General features: G+C 47.0%; 1 protein-coding gene across 1 annotated transcript in view; it reads right to left on the reverse strand.

Annotated features, from left to right (window-relative positions):
* Nucleotides 1-689: 689 nt before the first annotated feature.
* CEP120 (centrosomal protein 120) overlaps nucleotides 690-18,453 on the reverse strand; it is a 1,008,936-nt gene continuing 991,172 nt past the window's right edge. The window contains exon 20 of the mRNA XM_069625584.1: nucleotides 690-2,561. Within this exon, the coding sequence (XP_069481685.1) occupies nucleotides 2,327-2,561 (235 nt within the window). The 3' untranslated portion in view covers nucleotides 690-2,326. The remainder of the gene's footprint in view (nucleotides 2,562-18,453) is intronic.

Below are 18,453 nucleotides of genomic sequence, written 5' to 3' on the forward strand. Positions count from 1 at the left end.
GATGGTTACTTTTCAAATATACACTCCACTTTACCCACCTTCAACAGCATAAACACACAGCAATACAGTCAGATAGAGCGATGTCCCCTCAAGCATCTTGGACCAGTGCAGGGCTCAAAATACCAGCACCATCAATCTCCGATGCCGCTCAATCCCTAACCCTCGCCAAGTGCAAGATTAGGGAGGCCAGACAGTCTGCGTCCATCCATAGAACCTTGACACCTCTGGGGGGACCCCAGGGGTGCCCGACACTCTCCAGGCGCTGGGATGCACCACTCCTCCTGTGTCCAAGTCCAGCAGGGGGCTGAGGGTGAAAGTAGTGCAGATAGATTAGTCTCAAATCTGAGGAGCGGGGTTGCTTTGGGAAAGCAAGACAACCAGCCCAGAGAGCTTCCTTGGGGTGGACTGCCTTGAAGGACTGAAAACAAAAAGGGGGGATTGGGGCAGGACAGTTGCTTTGTACTCCAAATGTGGTGGGGAAAGGACTATTAAAAAACAAGGACAAAACACAAGAAATGTTTGGGAAAGTGGTCTAACTAAAGGTGAACCATCTTCAGGAGTATACTGTGACGAGATAGAGGGGCGTGGAGGCAACGCTTAAACAAAACAAAAAAACTGAACAATCAAGTTCTTGTCCACCCTTAATCGATGTAAAGGTGCTCTATAGGCAAACGCGTAATCACGAGGAATGGTGTAAAATAAACATTTTATTTAATAACTTACAAACAGCATTGTCATAAAGGGGTATTTGGAAAAACAGTTCAAGGGCTTTGGCCAGTTTACACAATACTTTGGTATTTGAAGATAAGCTGTTTTTTTTAGTCTCTGGCTCCCTCTAGTGTTTTAAGTACTACAATACCGTAAAACTAAAGTATATTTTGAACAAGCCAGCTGTCGATACACAGCAAACCAGACTTGGCTCCTAATCGACGACCAATTTATAACAATTGTTCAAGTTATTTTGACTGCGGTTTAAATGTCTCCATCGCTGACCTTAACTGAAGATCAAGCTTCGAATAATTGCCAACGATATTGCCAATAAAAGGTGATTTACTCATGTCAAAGTTTAGCACAAGTTAGAAACGACCTGGATTTTATATTACAAACATTACAATTGTGAACTTTTTTTTTTATAAAAAAAAACGTCAGCATGCTTCGGCGCACTTTCGACACAATGCGTGCAACCTCATTATTCCGCCAAAGGGCCAAATGTCCCCACAGGGCAAAGAACAGATACCAACCACACCGAAGCAGGTCCCAGAGTTGGTGTAGATTCGTCCCGTATTACCTGCAGTCTACCGGAAATTGCAAAGCCAGGCTAAGTAAGGTTGGAGCTCTCCACATCGACCGCACAGAAGAGAAAGCTATTCTTTAGAGACGATCCTTGGGGCAGACATTATTGGCAACGACTGCAAAACAAGTCATTTGCTGTGCCATGTATTGACTGATCCCAAATACTCATTCTTATATTGCTTTGCTGCTGCGATTTCAACAATGTAAATATGTTTGGAAGCAGATCAAAGTATTTGCTAAACATATACATAAATACTGAAAAAAGGCACTGGATTATTTGCAGTTCACATACGTAAGCAGCACTGCTAAATGCACTCTCGGGGTGCACTGAATCTCTGGCACTTCTGGCGTCTTCAAAGGCCACATTACTCCCCCCCTATCCATCATACAGCTTGCTTTACATGAATAAGATATCCCAACGATAGGTGTAATCTAAAATACTGGCGGAAGGGTTACAAATCGGGGGGGGGGCGGAGGGGGGTTGTTCTCACTAAAACATTTACAAATATACACATGGAAGTCATTTATAAAGTGCAATCTTGTGCGTCTGGAATGTGATCGCAGAGAGATTGGGAAATGGGCCATTCTTTGGGAAACATACGTGAGGGTAAGCAGTGGGGCTGGAGGATAATGCGCGTCCTAGTCTGCTAGGCGTGGGGTGATGCGCAGCGTGTAAGAGTCCACGCATTTCCCCAACCAGGAGTAGCTCTCGCATCTCTGGAGTCAGTCACTTGTATCGATGAACAACTCAAGCTAGATCCTTCAAACGTAACAGGATTACAATGTACTACTACTACAACCATTACAGGACGTGGACAGTGCCCCACGTTGCTGTTAAACACATTAAAAACACGCGTGGGTGAGGGGGCTGTGTCCGCGTGCACACATAAAACAGTTATTAAAAAAAAAAATAGTGGAGGGCCAACTTCAGAACTGGCACACTATCAGCATTATAAAAAAACGAATTGTTCATAAAAATAAATATTTTAATATATACACAAAGTCAGAGAAGACCGGTGGAGCGGCGACTGCGCTATTTGCTGCTACTTCTTTTGATCATTGCCTCTCGGATTTGGCGGTCCAGTTCCGATATAATGCGGTCTTCATGGGTATAGACGCCTGTTCTCAGCAGGGTATCCCGTTCTTCTATGAGCCGCGCGAGGTAATCATCCAGCGCTTCGTTCACAAGTTTAAGGCGCGGACTCTCCACTTTGCCATCTGAAATAGCTCTGTCGCAAGACGCCTTTTTATCTTCCTGCTGCTTTAACCTGATAGATGCAAAACGAACACATGTTAATTTACACGGCGTGAGTCTGGCCGCGGACTAAAAAACGAACTGCAATCAAATATTATGGCACAACAAAGAAAAACTGCTGCAAACAAGTAAAAAGAACCCCACACCGACATTTAATGCCACCCTCGTCTCTTTATCCACACTACTTGCATTTCCCTGCCATTTATTCTGTCAGCACCATGCTGACGTGACGTTCTCGCAAAGGAATAATAAAAAAAAACACTCGTCTTCGGTAATATTTCTGATGGATACAATCTCGCCAAAAATATTTAGCTTTTGAAATGGTTTCAGGGGCAGACTGGATCCAGAAGAATGGAAATAGCCGCCAGGCAGCATTGGGGATGCTACGCCTGACCCTGCTGAGAGACTGACACACGACACACACTTCCCCCATGTAACATTGTTTTTCAGAGTCAGAGTGTATAGGTGGGTGGGTGGTTGCAGGGAGGCAAGGATGGGGGACCCACGAAAACCTAATTACAAGAAATATATATATATATATATTCCACACACAAATCGAAGTAAAGTTGTCGAAGTAAATTACGAGGCAATGTACTTCAGCAAAACAACGTAGAACCCTTTCCTTTTTATCTCAGATACACACAATTCCCCACGCACCCCAGAGTACAAAAGGAAAGGAAGAACTTCATTTTGAACACAACAGAGGCTGGGAGTAAATGCACAAACGCAATAGCATTAATCGTACACAATGAGCCATCTGACCAAGGAAGATCGAAGAAAATTGGCTAAGGTAAGCAATTTGTTCTCCTAGTGGCTACCTTTCGGGCAAGTTTACTCACTTTCTGAAAGATTCCCAAGGCCATACCAAAGCACATTCTATTGGAATCCGTTTATGAGGGAACACGACCCTAAACGACGAAGTGTTGTAGGACGGACCCATCAAAGTGGATGCCCTCCCATGCCAAGCAGTCCACACAGTAATGTTTGGCAAAAGTATACAGAGATGCCCAAGTTGCAGCCCAGCACCCAGCAAAGGAAAGCCTCCTTGACACATGGTCAAATTGATCTTTATGCCTTAAGTAACCTCTTTGTTGCTTAACATATAACAAGTTAGACTGCAAACATGAATCCACTAGGAAATTATTTAGTAATGGCATTGCCCTTTTAAAGCAAGCCAACCCAGTAGTACTTCCTGTCCTGAGCCTGATCTGCAGAATCGTGCCTCCATGCTAGAAGCAGGAGCTCCCAACACTGCAGGAGCAGTGTCCATGGTCCCTGGTCACCAACGATCCCTAAACGCAAAAGCCTGTTGCAAGGTAAGCCCCTGGGTTTATTATACCGAATTTCCACCAAAAAGAAAATATATTTTGTAATTCGCTGTGGAACGCGACGCAATTGCAGTATTCTAAACTGCCTTGGCCCATTAATTGCGTGCCAAGTCCCATATTAGCTGCGACCATACTCATCTGCCCATCCTGCTTACATTCTCCATTGGGCAACATGAGGCCAGCTACATCGAAGATAGCCGCCCGAGAAATCCCCGAGCTGCACCTCCTTCCCGATTGTCTGCAGCCAACTCCTGATTGGCTATCCGGTGCCTTTTCTGCACCTATTGCGAGCCGGCAGGCTCCGAGCCGGCCTCGAACACGAAGGCTGGAAACACAAAGGCTCCTTCCTGTCCTGAGCCTGTCCAGTGCCGACAGTGCCAAGGGCCAGGACCTCTGCTCGTTTGCCTACAACTACTCTGATCTCTCCAGCTACATACCAGACAAGATCAGAACTACTCCCTTCCACTGGGAATTACCCAATCGCACTCCGACCACATTCAGTGCCTATCCTGTCTAACCCGGCGTTTCCTGCGCCATTCCACCCCTTTCACTACCTTATTTGTATTCCCGCCACCTGCTGGGGCTGCCCTCCATTACCTGCAGGAGTCACTCTGCATATTCACCTAGTACGTACTCGTTGCCACAGTGACTGCTCTGCCACCGAACTGCTAAACAGCATTTTTTATCTGCCAAGAATAACTTCGAAACTAACATACCTGCTAAGTGAACCCTCGTGCTACTCAGCACCTCTGTCTGCATACTGCATTATAAACTTTTTGCGACGCATGTTTCTTGACGAACAATGGCAACTGTCTGAAAAATGCCAATCAAGCCCTCATTGTGATTTCTCGAATTTAGGTGGCCTAATGCTTTGATGCATCTGTTTGAAAAATGCCATTCAAGCCATCATTGTGAATTATTCGAATTTAGGTGACCCCCTACTGCAAGTGCAACGGTTAGTGCCTTATTGTCACTCATTGACCACAGTGCAATTTTGCTGTGCCTTATGGTCGCTTATTGACCACATTGCAATTTTGTTGTGCCTTATGGTCGCTTATTGACCACACTGCAATTTTGTTGTGCCTTATGGTCGCTTATTGACCACATTGCAATTTTGTTATGCCTTACGGTCGCTTATTGACCACCCTGCCATTTTGTTGTGCCTTATGGTCGCTTATTGACCACACTGCAATTTTATTGTGCCTTATGGTCGTTTATTGACCACCCTGCCATTTTGTTGTTCCTTATGGTCGCTTATTGACCACTCTGCGATTTTGGTGTGCCTTATGGTTGCTTATTGACCACATTGCAATTTTGTTGTGCCTTATGGTCGCTTATTGACCACCCTGCCATTTTGTTGTGCCTTATGGTCGCTTATTGACCACGCTGCAATTTTGTTGTGCCCTATGGTCGCTCATTTACCACTCTGCAATCTTGTTGTGCCTTATGGTTGCTAATGACCACCTGCTATCTTCTTGTGCCCCACCCAGCACACAATCATGTCCATAGCCATCTGCAAGCTCGCTGCCACCACCACCACCACACTGCTCACTCTCCTTGTTACACTCACTGCTCACCAACCCTACACTTCAATCCACCCCCTCGCACTCACGCCACACAGCCCACCCCCCAATCCCACACAACCCGCTGCCCCGGATACCTCACAAACTCACTCACATCGTACAGACACACCCACTGCACCGCTAGAATGTATAGACTGGATAGACTCAGAGCTCGCACACAGACCACTAAATTCAGCACACAACTCCCACCCATTGAATTCAGAAACTACAGATTGAGCTCCCGCACCCTCTCCAAACACACCCCCCACATTGGACACCCATTCACCCACAAACAACCACCCACTAACCAAACCACACCCCACCCCACCCCACCCCACAATATCACCACACACAACACATCAGTCACGTCCACCACCCTCACCTCCACTAACAAACCTCACACAGCTCACATCAAATGTGCCCTCCTCAATGTACGCTCCCTCCCAGCTCACGCATCTGATATTCATGACCTCATAACCAATAATAACATTGACCTACTAGCCATCAAAGAAACATGGTTACATGAAGCATCAGGCCCAGCCGTCACTCTTGCACTACCACCTGGCTTCACCATACTCAGACAAGACAGACCTGAACGAATACGAGGCGGAGTAGCCCTCATCTACAAGGAGAACCTTCAGCTCCGACTTGTTAGCCACTCCTTGACCAACAACTCTGACCTCTTATCGACCAAACTCACACTGTCACCAAACAGCACTATCAACATTCACCTACTATATCGCCCCCCGGGCCTCACCCCTGACTCTCAGGAAAGCATCATCCACATCCTCAGCAATAATATCAAAAGCTCCACCAAAACCCTTCTTCTAGGAGACCTCAACCTGGGATTTAATGATGCTAAAGACAAATCTGCAGTCGCCCTCTCCAAAGAACTTAGTGACGTAGGCTTCGCTCAAAAAGTAGAAAATCCCACTGGCGCCAAAGGCCGTATTCTAGACTGGGTCGCAGACCATAATTGTCTCCACCATCACGTCGATCTCATCACTGCCATGGACCGACCACAACTGCATCGAATTCTCGATTCCTATCACCAAAAATCACAAAACTCTGACCCCTGCTATCGCTGCATAGGTTAGAAGTTCTAAAAACCTCAAGGAGGACAACTTGTGCCCCTACCTCAACACCCCTAAACTAGCACCCCCTTACGCTAATGACCGCAATATTCTGGCAGACATCTACAAAGATGTTGTTACTAAAGCTATCAATGAAATAGCACCACTCGAATGGAAAAAGGAAAAGAAATCACTGCATACCAACTCCTGGTTCACTGAAGAATTGCACTCAATACGATCCCACAAAAGAGCAGCCCAAAAAAACTGACAATCCAACCCATGCAACAGCACCAAAAACGATTTCAACTTAATCTCCAACCAATACAAAACAGCTATCACTGCTGCTAAAACCAACGCATTGAACACACAAATCTCTAATGCCAAATCGCACACTAAAGAGATCTTCACCATCTTCAACAAGCTCATCGCCCCCAATACACCAGATGAAATAATCAAAGATGAAACATGGTATGCCAGCATTCAAACGGCCATGCTACACAAAATTGACCTTCTCCAAAAGAAAATCAAAGACCGTTGCAAAGCACTACCTCAACAGACAGGTACCAAGCTTTCTAACGCCTCACCCTCCTCGTCCAAGCCCACCATACTAGACTTCTCTTTTAGGGACATCACTGAGGGACGTCACTGAAACAGAAGTTATCAATCTACTAAAAAATCTCAAACCCTCCTCATGTAAAGGTGATATCTGCCCACCAAAACTCGTCAAAGACTGTGCAGATTGCTTTGCGCCGCTCTTTACGGCTTTCATCAATGCGTCTTTTAAAACCGGCATTATCCCTGCTAGCCTCAAAGAGGCTTGGGTCCGGCCCCTCCTAAAAAAAACCTACCCTCGACCCCCCTACAACCCAACAACTACAGACCAATAACCAGAGTGCCATTCCTCCTGAAATTACTGGAGAAAGCCGCACATTGCCAAATCCAGCACTTTCTGGAAACCCTCTCCATTCTTGGGAAGAGGCAATCAGGCTTCCGGAAAGGACGCGGCACAGAAACAGCCCTGGTGGACCTAAAGAATCAGATCACCCAAATCATGGACAAGGGCAAGCCAGCTCTCCTGCTCCTTCTAGATCTCTCAGCCGCCTTCGATCTAGTTGACCACAAGACCCTCATCTCACACCTCACACACTCTGCCAACGTGTCTAAAGAATCAGATCTATGGGTCACCTCCTTCCTAGAGGGAAGATCCATGAAAGTCTTCTCGGACATCGCCAACGCCACCCCCACGACAATCCACTGCGGGGTCTCTCAAGGTTCCTGCACTGCACCCATACTTTACAACTTGTTCACTAAACCTCTTTTTGACAAACTCGACTCCTACGGCATCACATACACGAACGACACACAAGTACTTCTACCCCGCTCAGGTTCATACCACGATGACGCAAAGGAACTCCACTCGATCTACGCCATCATCCAGGCCTGGATGGCAGTAAATGGCCTCTGCCTAAATGAAGACAAGACGGAAATCATGATATTAGGTCAACAGAGCATCCTAGACAAACTGGACATACTGTACGCCAACTTCTCCATTGACAACTCCATCATCCCCGTCTCCACAGCGGTAAAGACACTGGGAGTATACATAGACTCCTCTCTATCTATGAACAGACAAGTCAGCGCAATCACCTCCTCATCTGCGCATACTACTAAACTCATAAACGCCATCAAGCCTTACCTCTCCAAACTCAACTGCCTCTCCATAGCCAGAGCAACCATTGGAGCCAAACTGGACTATTGCAATGCCCTCCTAGCGGGCACATCAGCAAAAAACCTAAACAGACTCCAAGTCACACAGAACAATGCTCTCTGGGCTGCTCTCAGCATCCCAAGAAGAGAGCATATCTCCCATGCCAGACATTCAGCCCAATGGCTCCCGGTCAATGAACGGCTCACACTCAAAATCCTCACCCTCACTCACAAATGCCTCTCTCTCTCCGCCCCGTCCTATCTATCAGAGACCATCTCCAAACCCTCCTCCGCCCGTCCCGCCAGGATGCAATACACCAACCTACTCTGCATTCCATGCATCAAAAAAGCCAAAGCCGGTGGCCTAAGCTTCCCCTACATTGCCGCCAAAACCTGGAACGCTCTTCCTGCAGACAGAGCGGAAAACTCGCTCCCGACTTTTAGTAGGAAACTGAAGACCTCTTTCCTTGCACAATAATGTGACCCCTGTGAATCCATGTAAATATACTGCATTGCTATCTGTACATATACCATATTTCCCACTGTAAATAATGTATTCTTTGTTAATATTGTATTATTGTATTGCATTATTTGTAACCAAGATATGTCTGTAACAAGCGCCACGATGCCCCCGGGCTGACGTACGCTCTACAAATCTAAATAAATAAATACTTCAGGGACATATGAGCACCCGCTTAGGGTCAAGCTAATGGAAATCCTTCTCCATCTTGGAAGAATACTGTGGAGGGAACACAACCAGAAGGTGAATCTTTAGCAAGGGCTGAAAGCACACTACAAGAACAACAAAAATATCAATGCCATCATTTCCTTGGAGAAAGCAGTGAAAGTAGAGTGTAGATGTCATCAGAAAAATCAAAACTGGGCTCAAGTCCCAAGATGAAACCACAAAATGCTTTTGACGGAAGGAATTACCCAAACTAATTCATGGTGCAACAATAAGACCCACAGATTATAGCCCCTATTCAGGGCACCACATGAAAGATTAAGAAGCTAAATAGCCCTTAACATAAATGTCTATTCTACTTACTGACCACAAATTTAAAACCGGCAGATAACAGACACAGTGATTGCTTTAATCCCCTTCTAAGCCAACAACTGGAAACCTCTCCCATCAGCAGACAGAATTTCTCTTGGTGGACTTCCAATGTAACAACATAACTTGAACATCCTCAAAGAGGTCCCAATCCTGGTACCTCCGTCTCTTAATAGCAGTCAGGAAGTCTCATTGGCCAGGCTAGATGAAGGATTCATCCCCTTTTCCCCAACAGCCCCCAACCCCTCTGCTCGCCCCCCCCCCCTCCCCAGACATCTGATCTGCAGAAAACCCCTTCTCAGAGGGAACCACCATGAAAAGAGAAACGAACAGGTCCAGGGGAATTAATGGAATGTCATGTCCCATCGTCTAGTCTGGATCATGGTCATCCTGTACCATCCTAAAGGTTCAGCACAAGAGGAATTTGAACAAGGCCTACACCAGATCTAATTGCCCCTAAAAACCAGAGAATCGCCCAGAGACCCTCTGAGGATAGACTGCCTGGAAGAAAAATAGTGGAATCTTTCAATTCAGGCTGGGCTGAACTGATAGACTGAAGGGGTGTCCAGGGCCCTCATGAGCGACCCGGTCCGGAAAGAATGCCAATAAAACGTCAGTTTACTGGTAGGGCCAGTGGACTGCTGGCAGGCCTGACCTGCCCTGCCAGTAATTCAGGCCCCTCATGCAAAAAATGGCCCCCATCCCCGGCACCGTTACTACCAGTGCCGGTGATAGGGGCAAGCCCATTCCACCGAAACGGGTTGATAACAAAAACGGAAGTGGAGAAATATATAACACACCTTGCTAAACTACCAGGATAATAGATTTACAAGTGATGGCCCTCCCCCACTTGCTATTTTCTTATCTTGCCACTGATGAATCCTTTTTTTTTAGTTTGTTTTTTTAAAACATTGGTACAACGGTCATGTATAAAAATGAAATAAGACCAGCTGGGAACCAACATATATTTTTAGAATTAGTTCAGACAGTGATAGTTTCTAACTTTCACCTAGATAGGCATCCCAACACCGCCGACTAGAGATAGCACACAGACACACAGGGAAAGTTGGAGTCTGTGCAGGGAGATTTACCTAGTTGTCAGGTCCACTAAATGAATGTTAAAGTTCCTCTCTCAACAATGTTTTAATGATAAATTTGGGGCACCAGAGGTAACCTGTCTTGCCCTACAGGCCGAACAGGTTGGTTTTGGTTGACAGAGTCCACCAAGAAGTTCCCCTTCAAAGTCAGATATGCTTCAAATAATACCCCTTTGCAGAGGGCTCAGAGCCAAATCAGCATGCCCTCCCACACACCGGTTAGAGACTCCACATCACAAACCTTTTTTATGTGATGCACTGTGCTGATGTTGTCCATTAGGTTCTACCAGAATCTTCCAAAACAAATGGTGCATTTTTGGCTATGCAGTCCAAAACACCAGCCTTCAAACTGAGTTATGCTATGATAATTCCTCAACCAGTGAGCACATGTAATACTGACAACAGAGCGCTATGGCAGAATTCAAATATTTCTGATTCTTTTTTTCAAAAGCATTTAATAAGACATCCAATAAGCAATGCACTATCACGGGCTGACTTGATTAATTTAATTATCTGCCACCAAATTGCTTCAGGTTAAAAACTGTCCATAAACTATTGGTGAATCATAATATACAATCAATGATGTAAATGCAAGGTGAAATACTCTGAAGCTTGGAACAAATGTGTAGACCGAAGATAAAACAACTTGACTCGCATATGTCAATCAGTGAATACTTGGGCAGGAAATTACACATGCTTCTTATGAGTGTTTCACACAACAAATATGGTGAAAGGAAAGGGTTAACATGAGAAGAAATTAAGGGGTTTCCAACTATCGTTCTCAACGCCCACACGCCATTGACCAACCCGCTCACACAATGGCAGGCTAAGATGTCAAGAAGAGATCTCCATTTCTTTGCAAAGTAAATGCATTTTGAGATTCTTCTCCAAAGTCATCACAGTGAGTCTTTAAGCAGTTTGAGCCGCTTTCAATGTACTTACACGAGTGCAGAGTTCTGATCATTTCCCCTTCTCTAAATCCTACTGTTAAACTACAGAGGCCCTTGATAGTCTTGGGTTGTTGACAATCTCCATTCTAAACTTCGATTAATTGAGGCTAGAATTGTGTTACACTGCTAACAATGAATTTGGCAACTGTTGATTTTTTGACGCTTATTACGTTTTACTTATTATTAATCTATAATTGGAGATGGTAACCCAGTGCAGGGAGTCTTTTGTTTTACTGATATTTTGCTTATAGCTTGTGTGAGGCTCTGCATTCACTGGAAATGTGATCTTTGCAACACCCTGTGGCTTGTTCCGATTCCACCCATCAACTGTGGAGACTGTTGTGTACACCCGGCAGATGGAATGGAATGAAGCACATCTTGTGGGCTAGAATCCATTTCCACAGGGCCTGGGCTTCTGTGGACCGAATGGTGGAAGGGCTGCCACCTTGCTCGAGGATACAAAACATGGTGTCGTGTTGTCGTTGAACACCCAAAGCATCCAACCCCAAAGCTGTAAGCGAAAAGCCTTTAGGGCCTAGAACACTGCTTGCAACACCAGGACATTTATCTGTAGCACCTTTTCTTACTGTGACCAGTGGCCGCTGGCATGGCATTTTCCTGTATCGGCTCCCAAGCCTTCAAGGGAAGCAACCGTTGTAACTGTAACCAGATGACCTGGTAGCCGGAAGAACTTTGTCACAGGCATCGAGAAATTCTTGGAGAGGCGTATTTCAAAGCCTGCAGGGCTGAATCAGGGGAATGCAGGAAGACATCATTGCCAACAGGGATTTCAGAGGCCGGGCTGATGCAGCAGTTTTCCATGAAAGCAGGTGGACATCCGCAAGGATGGACTACACTCTGTATGATGGGGTAGCAATGCAAGACAGTGTGTTTAAACAGGATCCCAAGAACAGAGTGCTGAGAAGAAGCCAAGCAGGACCCTGCATAGTTGAGAGAATCCTAGCGATGATAGGCAAAGAATCATGGGCGAGAGGGAGAGAGAGAGAGAGAAAAAGAGAGAGAGAGAAAAAGAGAGAGAGAGAAAAAGAGAGAGAGAAAAAGAGAGATCTAACCAGCCAGTCATTGAGATAAGGGTAGATGTGGATCCCTGAACGCCAGAGGTGAGCCGCTGTTGGAGTGGGACATTTTGTAAATAATCTTGGCACATAATTGGGACCGAAGGGCAAGGTAATGTCACCCTGCAACAGTAAATCTCAAGAAACATCTGGGGCATTGATGAATTAGGACATGAAAAACTCATCTTCCAGGTGCCGTGAATCCAAAAGAAAAAAAAATCTCCTTCCTGCAGCTGACTTAGAATGTTCTGAAGCATGACTATACAGAAGGTTTGAGATCGAATGAATTTGATGAGGAGGCGTAGGTCTAGTATGGGCCTCCAGCCGTCAGATTTCTTCTTTACGACAAAGTATCTAATCTGGCCTCACTGGTTGACCGAGAAATGTGCAATCGCTCCTTTGGAAAGGAGGGACTGAACCTCACGTTGAATTAATGACAGGTGCTTCTCAACTCTTGTGGATAGAGTAATGGAGGGCAGATGTAGAATGAATTCCAAAATGTGTCTGTGGTCAATCAAAGACAACACCCATTCACCTGTGGTGACATTGAGCCACTGGTCAACGAATCTGGAAGGCGCCCACCCAAAGGGTTGTGAAAGTGACAGGGCAGAGCAGAAGCCTGGTCAGTTTGATTGGAGGATTGGCCTCCGATGTGAGAGGAACAGCGGTGGTGCTTGTTGCCCCAGTAGGCCTGGGGCTTTCTCTTGTAACTGTCCGATGTGGCGAACGTGTTCCAACGGTATGACAGAACGATAGGAGGGCTTGTGGTCACGTAACGTCTGGGAAAAGCGCATTTTGACGGAGTGAAAGGACCAACACTGCGGCTGAAGAGTACCCAGGAAGCATGCCGCATCAGTATCCGCCTTGATTGCTTGGAGTATGTGTTAGGAAAGATTTCATATTGTATGTCATTTTCCCTCCATGTGGCAACCCCCAAACTTTTTGCTGCTGTTTTACACCCTGATCTAGACTTTGAAGAGAAGCGCAGTCTTCCGCCGCACTCCTCTGGGCTTTCGCTCAATTCTTATGGGGAAAGTGACATGCCCTTAGGACAGTCAGTACTGGGAGACTTTGTTTCCCTTAGTCCTTTCCTCATGTTGCGGCTTTTGTGCAACATGAAACAAGAGTGCACTGTAACTTACTTTACCATGCTCTTGGGTCTCTAGTCATTCCAAAGGCCCCAGAAACTCTCGCTGGACTTATTATGAACTGTGCAAGTGTGTCACGGACAGGACTGGTGGCAGCTATCGTTTCTCTTGTGTTTAAGCCTTTTTCGCCATCCGCGCTTACAGCGTTTGGCACAAATGAGTGGCCTGGCTCCAAAATGGCCATGCCACAAGGTTCTTTGTCCTGTCCTCTGACCGTCTTGCCTCTTCACCTTCCCCAGGTTGAGCCGACCCGGGTCAGTCCTTATTTGGTCATGCACTTTCCCGCGAAACAACGCTTTTGCGGGCTTCTGCATGCCTTGTATGTGCCTCCAGGATGTGGGCTGGGATGTCTGTTCCCAATACACATCCTGGGTGCCAGAGAGTCTGGAGTGTCCTGAATGCCTGGGACCACCGTGGTCCGTGATAGGTCCACGTATGGAGTGAGTGTTTGTGAGCAGATCTCACATTGGGTCCTCTCCGTTTTGGCGCAAAGGGAACTTTGGATAAGAGGAGGCTGGAAACACCACTACCATGTCGATCTCCTGAGTTCACAACAAACAAGGGATAAGGAGACAAGTATCCTGCAACAAGAAGCTGAGTCGAGGAACCACTGGTGACCCGCTGAAGGTTTGGCACCCTGAACCGCTGTCATCCTGCGAGACCCCGCTGCATCTGATCGTCCTAGAAGGTCTGCGAAGGCACTTCGACCCATTGGAATAGTGGGATCAACTATTCCCGGCAACTTCATCAAACCCTGCAAGTAAGCCTCTTCGGAAGTGCCCCTGGGCCTACTGCTAGCTCTGTGTCCACAGCACTCTCACACCGAATATCGTACACTTGGCATTCCCAGGTCTGAAGTGAGACGAGTGCGCCCGGACCAGAGTAAATGCGGTTGCCGTGTTGCCCTGCTGTGGTAACAACCTGTGCACGTTCGCTGCATTTGGAACACCCTCGACCCTGCATCCTGCTACCGCGGAATCAACACAGTGTCGAGACGTCCTGATCATCGTATCTGAACCTGCCAGCAACGTGAACTGAACTGGCGAAGTCTGGGTCTGCCTGCGTCGGGGACTGGTGAGTAGTCCATACCCCAACCGGTGGCCCCTAGCGCAGGAACCCACTTCTCTTCCGCTATTTCGCAACAGCGGATCTGTCCCGCACTCTCACCCTACCTCCGCCTGCAAGTGGAGGTCTTGCTCGAGTAGTGGGGGACCTGTTCTTCATCGCTTCATCCACCTTCCTGAACAGTCAGAAACCCTTGAAGAGACCCTATTTTTGTCCATTGGCACAAGCGCGTGCATGTACTATTGAGCATAAGACTCCTCTCTTCGGAGGGCTCGGAATTCCTCCTAGTTAGGTGAAATTCTGATGTCAAACTGGGACTAATGATTATTTGCACTGCCCGTTTTCCTCCCCATCTAGGTGGTCTACTTATTACGTGCTCATAACTCCTTAGGTCCTTCAGTCTTGTATATATATTGTATTGATTGTGATGTGTTGGTTTACTTTAGTATTATTGTGATTCTTTGCTATGGTCGATGTTACAAAGGCATTGTATTAAATGTGTCTGTTTTTAATATAACACCTGTCTGGAGTAATTTGTAAGTGTCCTTGCTTTGTGTGCTCATTGAGGTGTTTCAGTCACCCTCACCCCTCTTGAGACTTAGTCTTGACCGCCGCCTTTGCTTCCCTGATTGGTCTGGCTTGTCCAGAGGTTACTCTGTTCCAAGAAACTAGGCTGGCCTTCTGAACCTCTGCCCCTCCAGGTCCGAGTTCAGAAATCCATCTTAACAGTATGTCATCAACTTTGTTCCCGAAGAGGTCCTCCCCATTCAAGGGCATACGAATGACCTTCGACTGGACCCATGGATGTAAATTAGTCACCTTGAGCCATCCCTGGCACTGTAGGACTGCTCCATTTCCCATTTGCCTGAAACCAGTGCCTGCATTGTTGACGGCCACAGATCTAGTATGGTCCAGCGTAACCACCCCTTTCATTAAGGATGAAAGCTTCCTCCTCCTTGTCATCAGGCTAGGAATCAAGAATGGGGCCCAATTTATACCATAATTGCCTTTCATAGTGGGACAGGACAGCCATGGAATTGGACGCCTAGATAGTAGTTGTGGCAGTGGAAATGATGCGTTTCCCAAAGTAGGCAAGTTGTTTTCCTTCCTTTGTCGCCTGTGCATGGAGAGGATGGGTCCGCGGAGCATTCATGGCTGCAGCAGACACCACTGAATACGGACTGGGCTCCTCACAAATGTCATCCAGGACAGGTAAGACCACAGACTTTCTAGTGTGTTCCCTCCGTTGATATAGAAAGCCTTCCTTTTTCTGTTCTAGTGGCAGTCAAATAATTTTGCAGCTCTAGTCATGAGGGCATGGAAGCAGGTGTGAAATCGAGGGGAGCTATGAGCTATTTAGCTCCTGCTTCTAGCATAGAAGAGCCTAGTTCGCTTGAAACACACAGCTACCAGGAGCTACTTTAGGCTCCTAGGACCAACTGGTGCCTTCCAAAGATGTAAATGTGACATTAACTTTGAGTATTTGAGAATGTCAATAAAGAAGATTTAGAACACATCTAATATGCACCTAAACACAATGGTTCATACAAAATGGACAAAAGGTTAAAGGAGCAGCTCTGGTAACTCCTCATTCCCCTGCGGCAGCTCTTGCCTAAAGGGTGATGCCCGACACCCAGGAGCTGGTTTTCGCTCCTGCTCATCAAATCTCTATTTCGAACCCTGTGGAAGGAACCAATTTATCTTTTGTGTGGAGAGGGGGAAATCCACTCACTGGTGGGTTATCAGGCTCACCATCCTCTGGGACTAGATCATCAAATTCATCAGTGGTATCAGTCTGATTAGATACCACGCTGCAAGATGTCATTATTAGATTTGCTGTGTAAGATTTGTAGTCGGTAGAAGCGCAGGCGCAGGGATGGGTGAGGAGCCTCCAGTCGGAGGTGCAGGCAATGGATCTCCGCGAAGACCCTCACATGGAGGAAGAGACAGAGAAGGCAGACTATATTGCAGTTCTGAGGGAAGAGTCTGTAAAGTAGACATTCTGTCCATTGACAGGTCAAAGTTCTGAATGACTAGAAACCAGTTCGTATGTGGTCATGAGGGTGCAGGAGGTGCACGTCGGGGTGACATGAAATGATGTACCAGAAATGGTGCAGGAACCTTTATGTATTCGTCCTCCAAGAACACACCTTCAGGACCCTCCAAAGTCTGACATGGCATGATCCAGTATTTCTTCTGGAATCATGGAAAGACCTGGAACAGCAGGAGGAACATATGGTGCAAGCGTAGAGACTGGCTGTACGAATAGGCACTGCCAGAACCCAAGGTGTAGCTGATAAACCCTGTGCCCGGGAACCTCCTTTAGGGGCAAAGGAGCTTGCAGACAAAATGTATTATGAGAAACTTCAGGGTGTTCTCAAAAGTAGTCCCCAAGGACCACTGCTGAGGTGGGAAGGGCCATCCCTCTTGGTTCCGAACCCTGGGGGCCGACCACCGAGGGAGGTTCACCTGGGCAGGGGGTCCTCGGGGACAGCGTCCTAAGGCGGGACATGGTATCCCCCCCATTCCTTGCCCCAATCCATCCTACCCACCATCGTTGTTCATGGGATATTGTCACCAGAGACCCATCCTACCCCTTGACCTTCCCTCATGAAAAGGGAAGACAAAATATCCTGAATGGCTAGGGAGAGCAAACCCTTTTACAACTCTTGCACCTAACCGCGTTTTTCCCTTCCTCAAAACCCATTATAAATGGTCCAAGTAAGAGGAGGAAAAGCGTTAAGTACATGAGACTGGGTGAGAAGAAAGATAAAGCACAAAAGAGACAGGACCGGGATATTAATATCCATTCATCTGTTACCCATCTAGAACAGGGAATACTATCACGACCCATGCTTGTATAATAAAACATCAGAGAAGCTGGCCAATCCTGCTGCAGTCTCTACCTCTCCTGTCCCCTCCCAGGCCCTCTGCACGGTCCTGGCCTCATTTAATCTCTAAAACCCAGGACATCCTGTCCACCCTCTCATCCTGTCCTCCTCCCCCCCTCTACTCTCTCCTCTAACTCCAGTCCCCCTGTGGCCACCTCTCTTCCCTCTTTCTCTTACTTTCCTCTTTTCTCCCCTGACAAGGTTTCTATACAAGTCCGACCTATGAAAGTGTCATCATAACAGGTTTGTCCCTGTTCTTCCCAAACCATCAAGGACCACATTGACATCCTCGCTCCTGCCCTGCAACCACTCCTTCGCTGAAGGAGCCTTCCCTTCCTCTTCGCAAGAAACCCTCAGCCACCTCCTCTGGCCCAGCTAACTATCACCCGATCTCCATCACTCCTTTCCTGGGCAAACCCCTGGAAAAGCTGTCCATCTCCCAGCTTAATCTTCACACTGAATCTGTTGGTTGTCTCCATGACCATCAGTCTGGCTTCAGAACAGCCAGAAGCAAGGAAACTGCTCTCCTGAACATCTGTGAAGACCTGCTCTCTAACCTGGATTCTAATCTCCCCTCTGTGTTCATTTTACTCAATCTCTCTTCTGCCTTTGACAGGGTCAATCATGCCATCCTGCTCAATCGTCTCCATGATGACCTGGGTATCACCAATCAGGCCCTGGCCTGGCTGACCTCGTACCTCTGATCGACCCTCCCAGGTCCAACGTGGGTCCTTCCTTTCCACTATCTCACTTGCTACCTGTGGTGTTCCCCAGGGGTGTAACCTCACTCCCTGGCTGTTCAACCAATACCTGACACCTCTCGCCCACCGCATTGCCGCTCTGTGCTCCAACTTTCAGTGCTATGCGGATGACACTCCGCTCATTTTCAGGCTCCCCTCTGCCACCTCTTCTTCTCTTATCTCTGACTGTCTGTTATCCAGGAGTGGTGTCCCG

The sequence above is a fragment of the Ambystoma mexicanum genome, chromosome 6p (genome assembly GCF_040938575.1).
Source record: "Ambystoma mexicanum isolate Mex_15411 chromosome 6p, UKY_AmexF1_1, whole genome shotgun sequence".
Classification (NCBI taxonomy): domain Eukaryota; kingdom Metazoa; phylum Chordata; class Amphibia; order Caudata; family Ambystomatidae; genus Ambystoma; species Ambystoma mexicanum.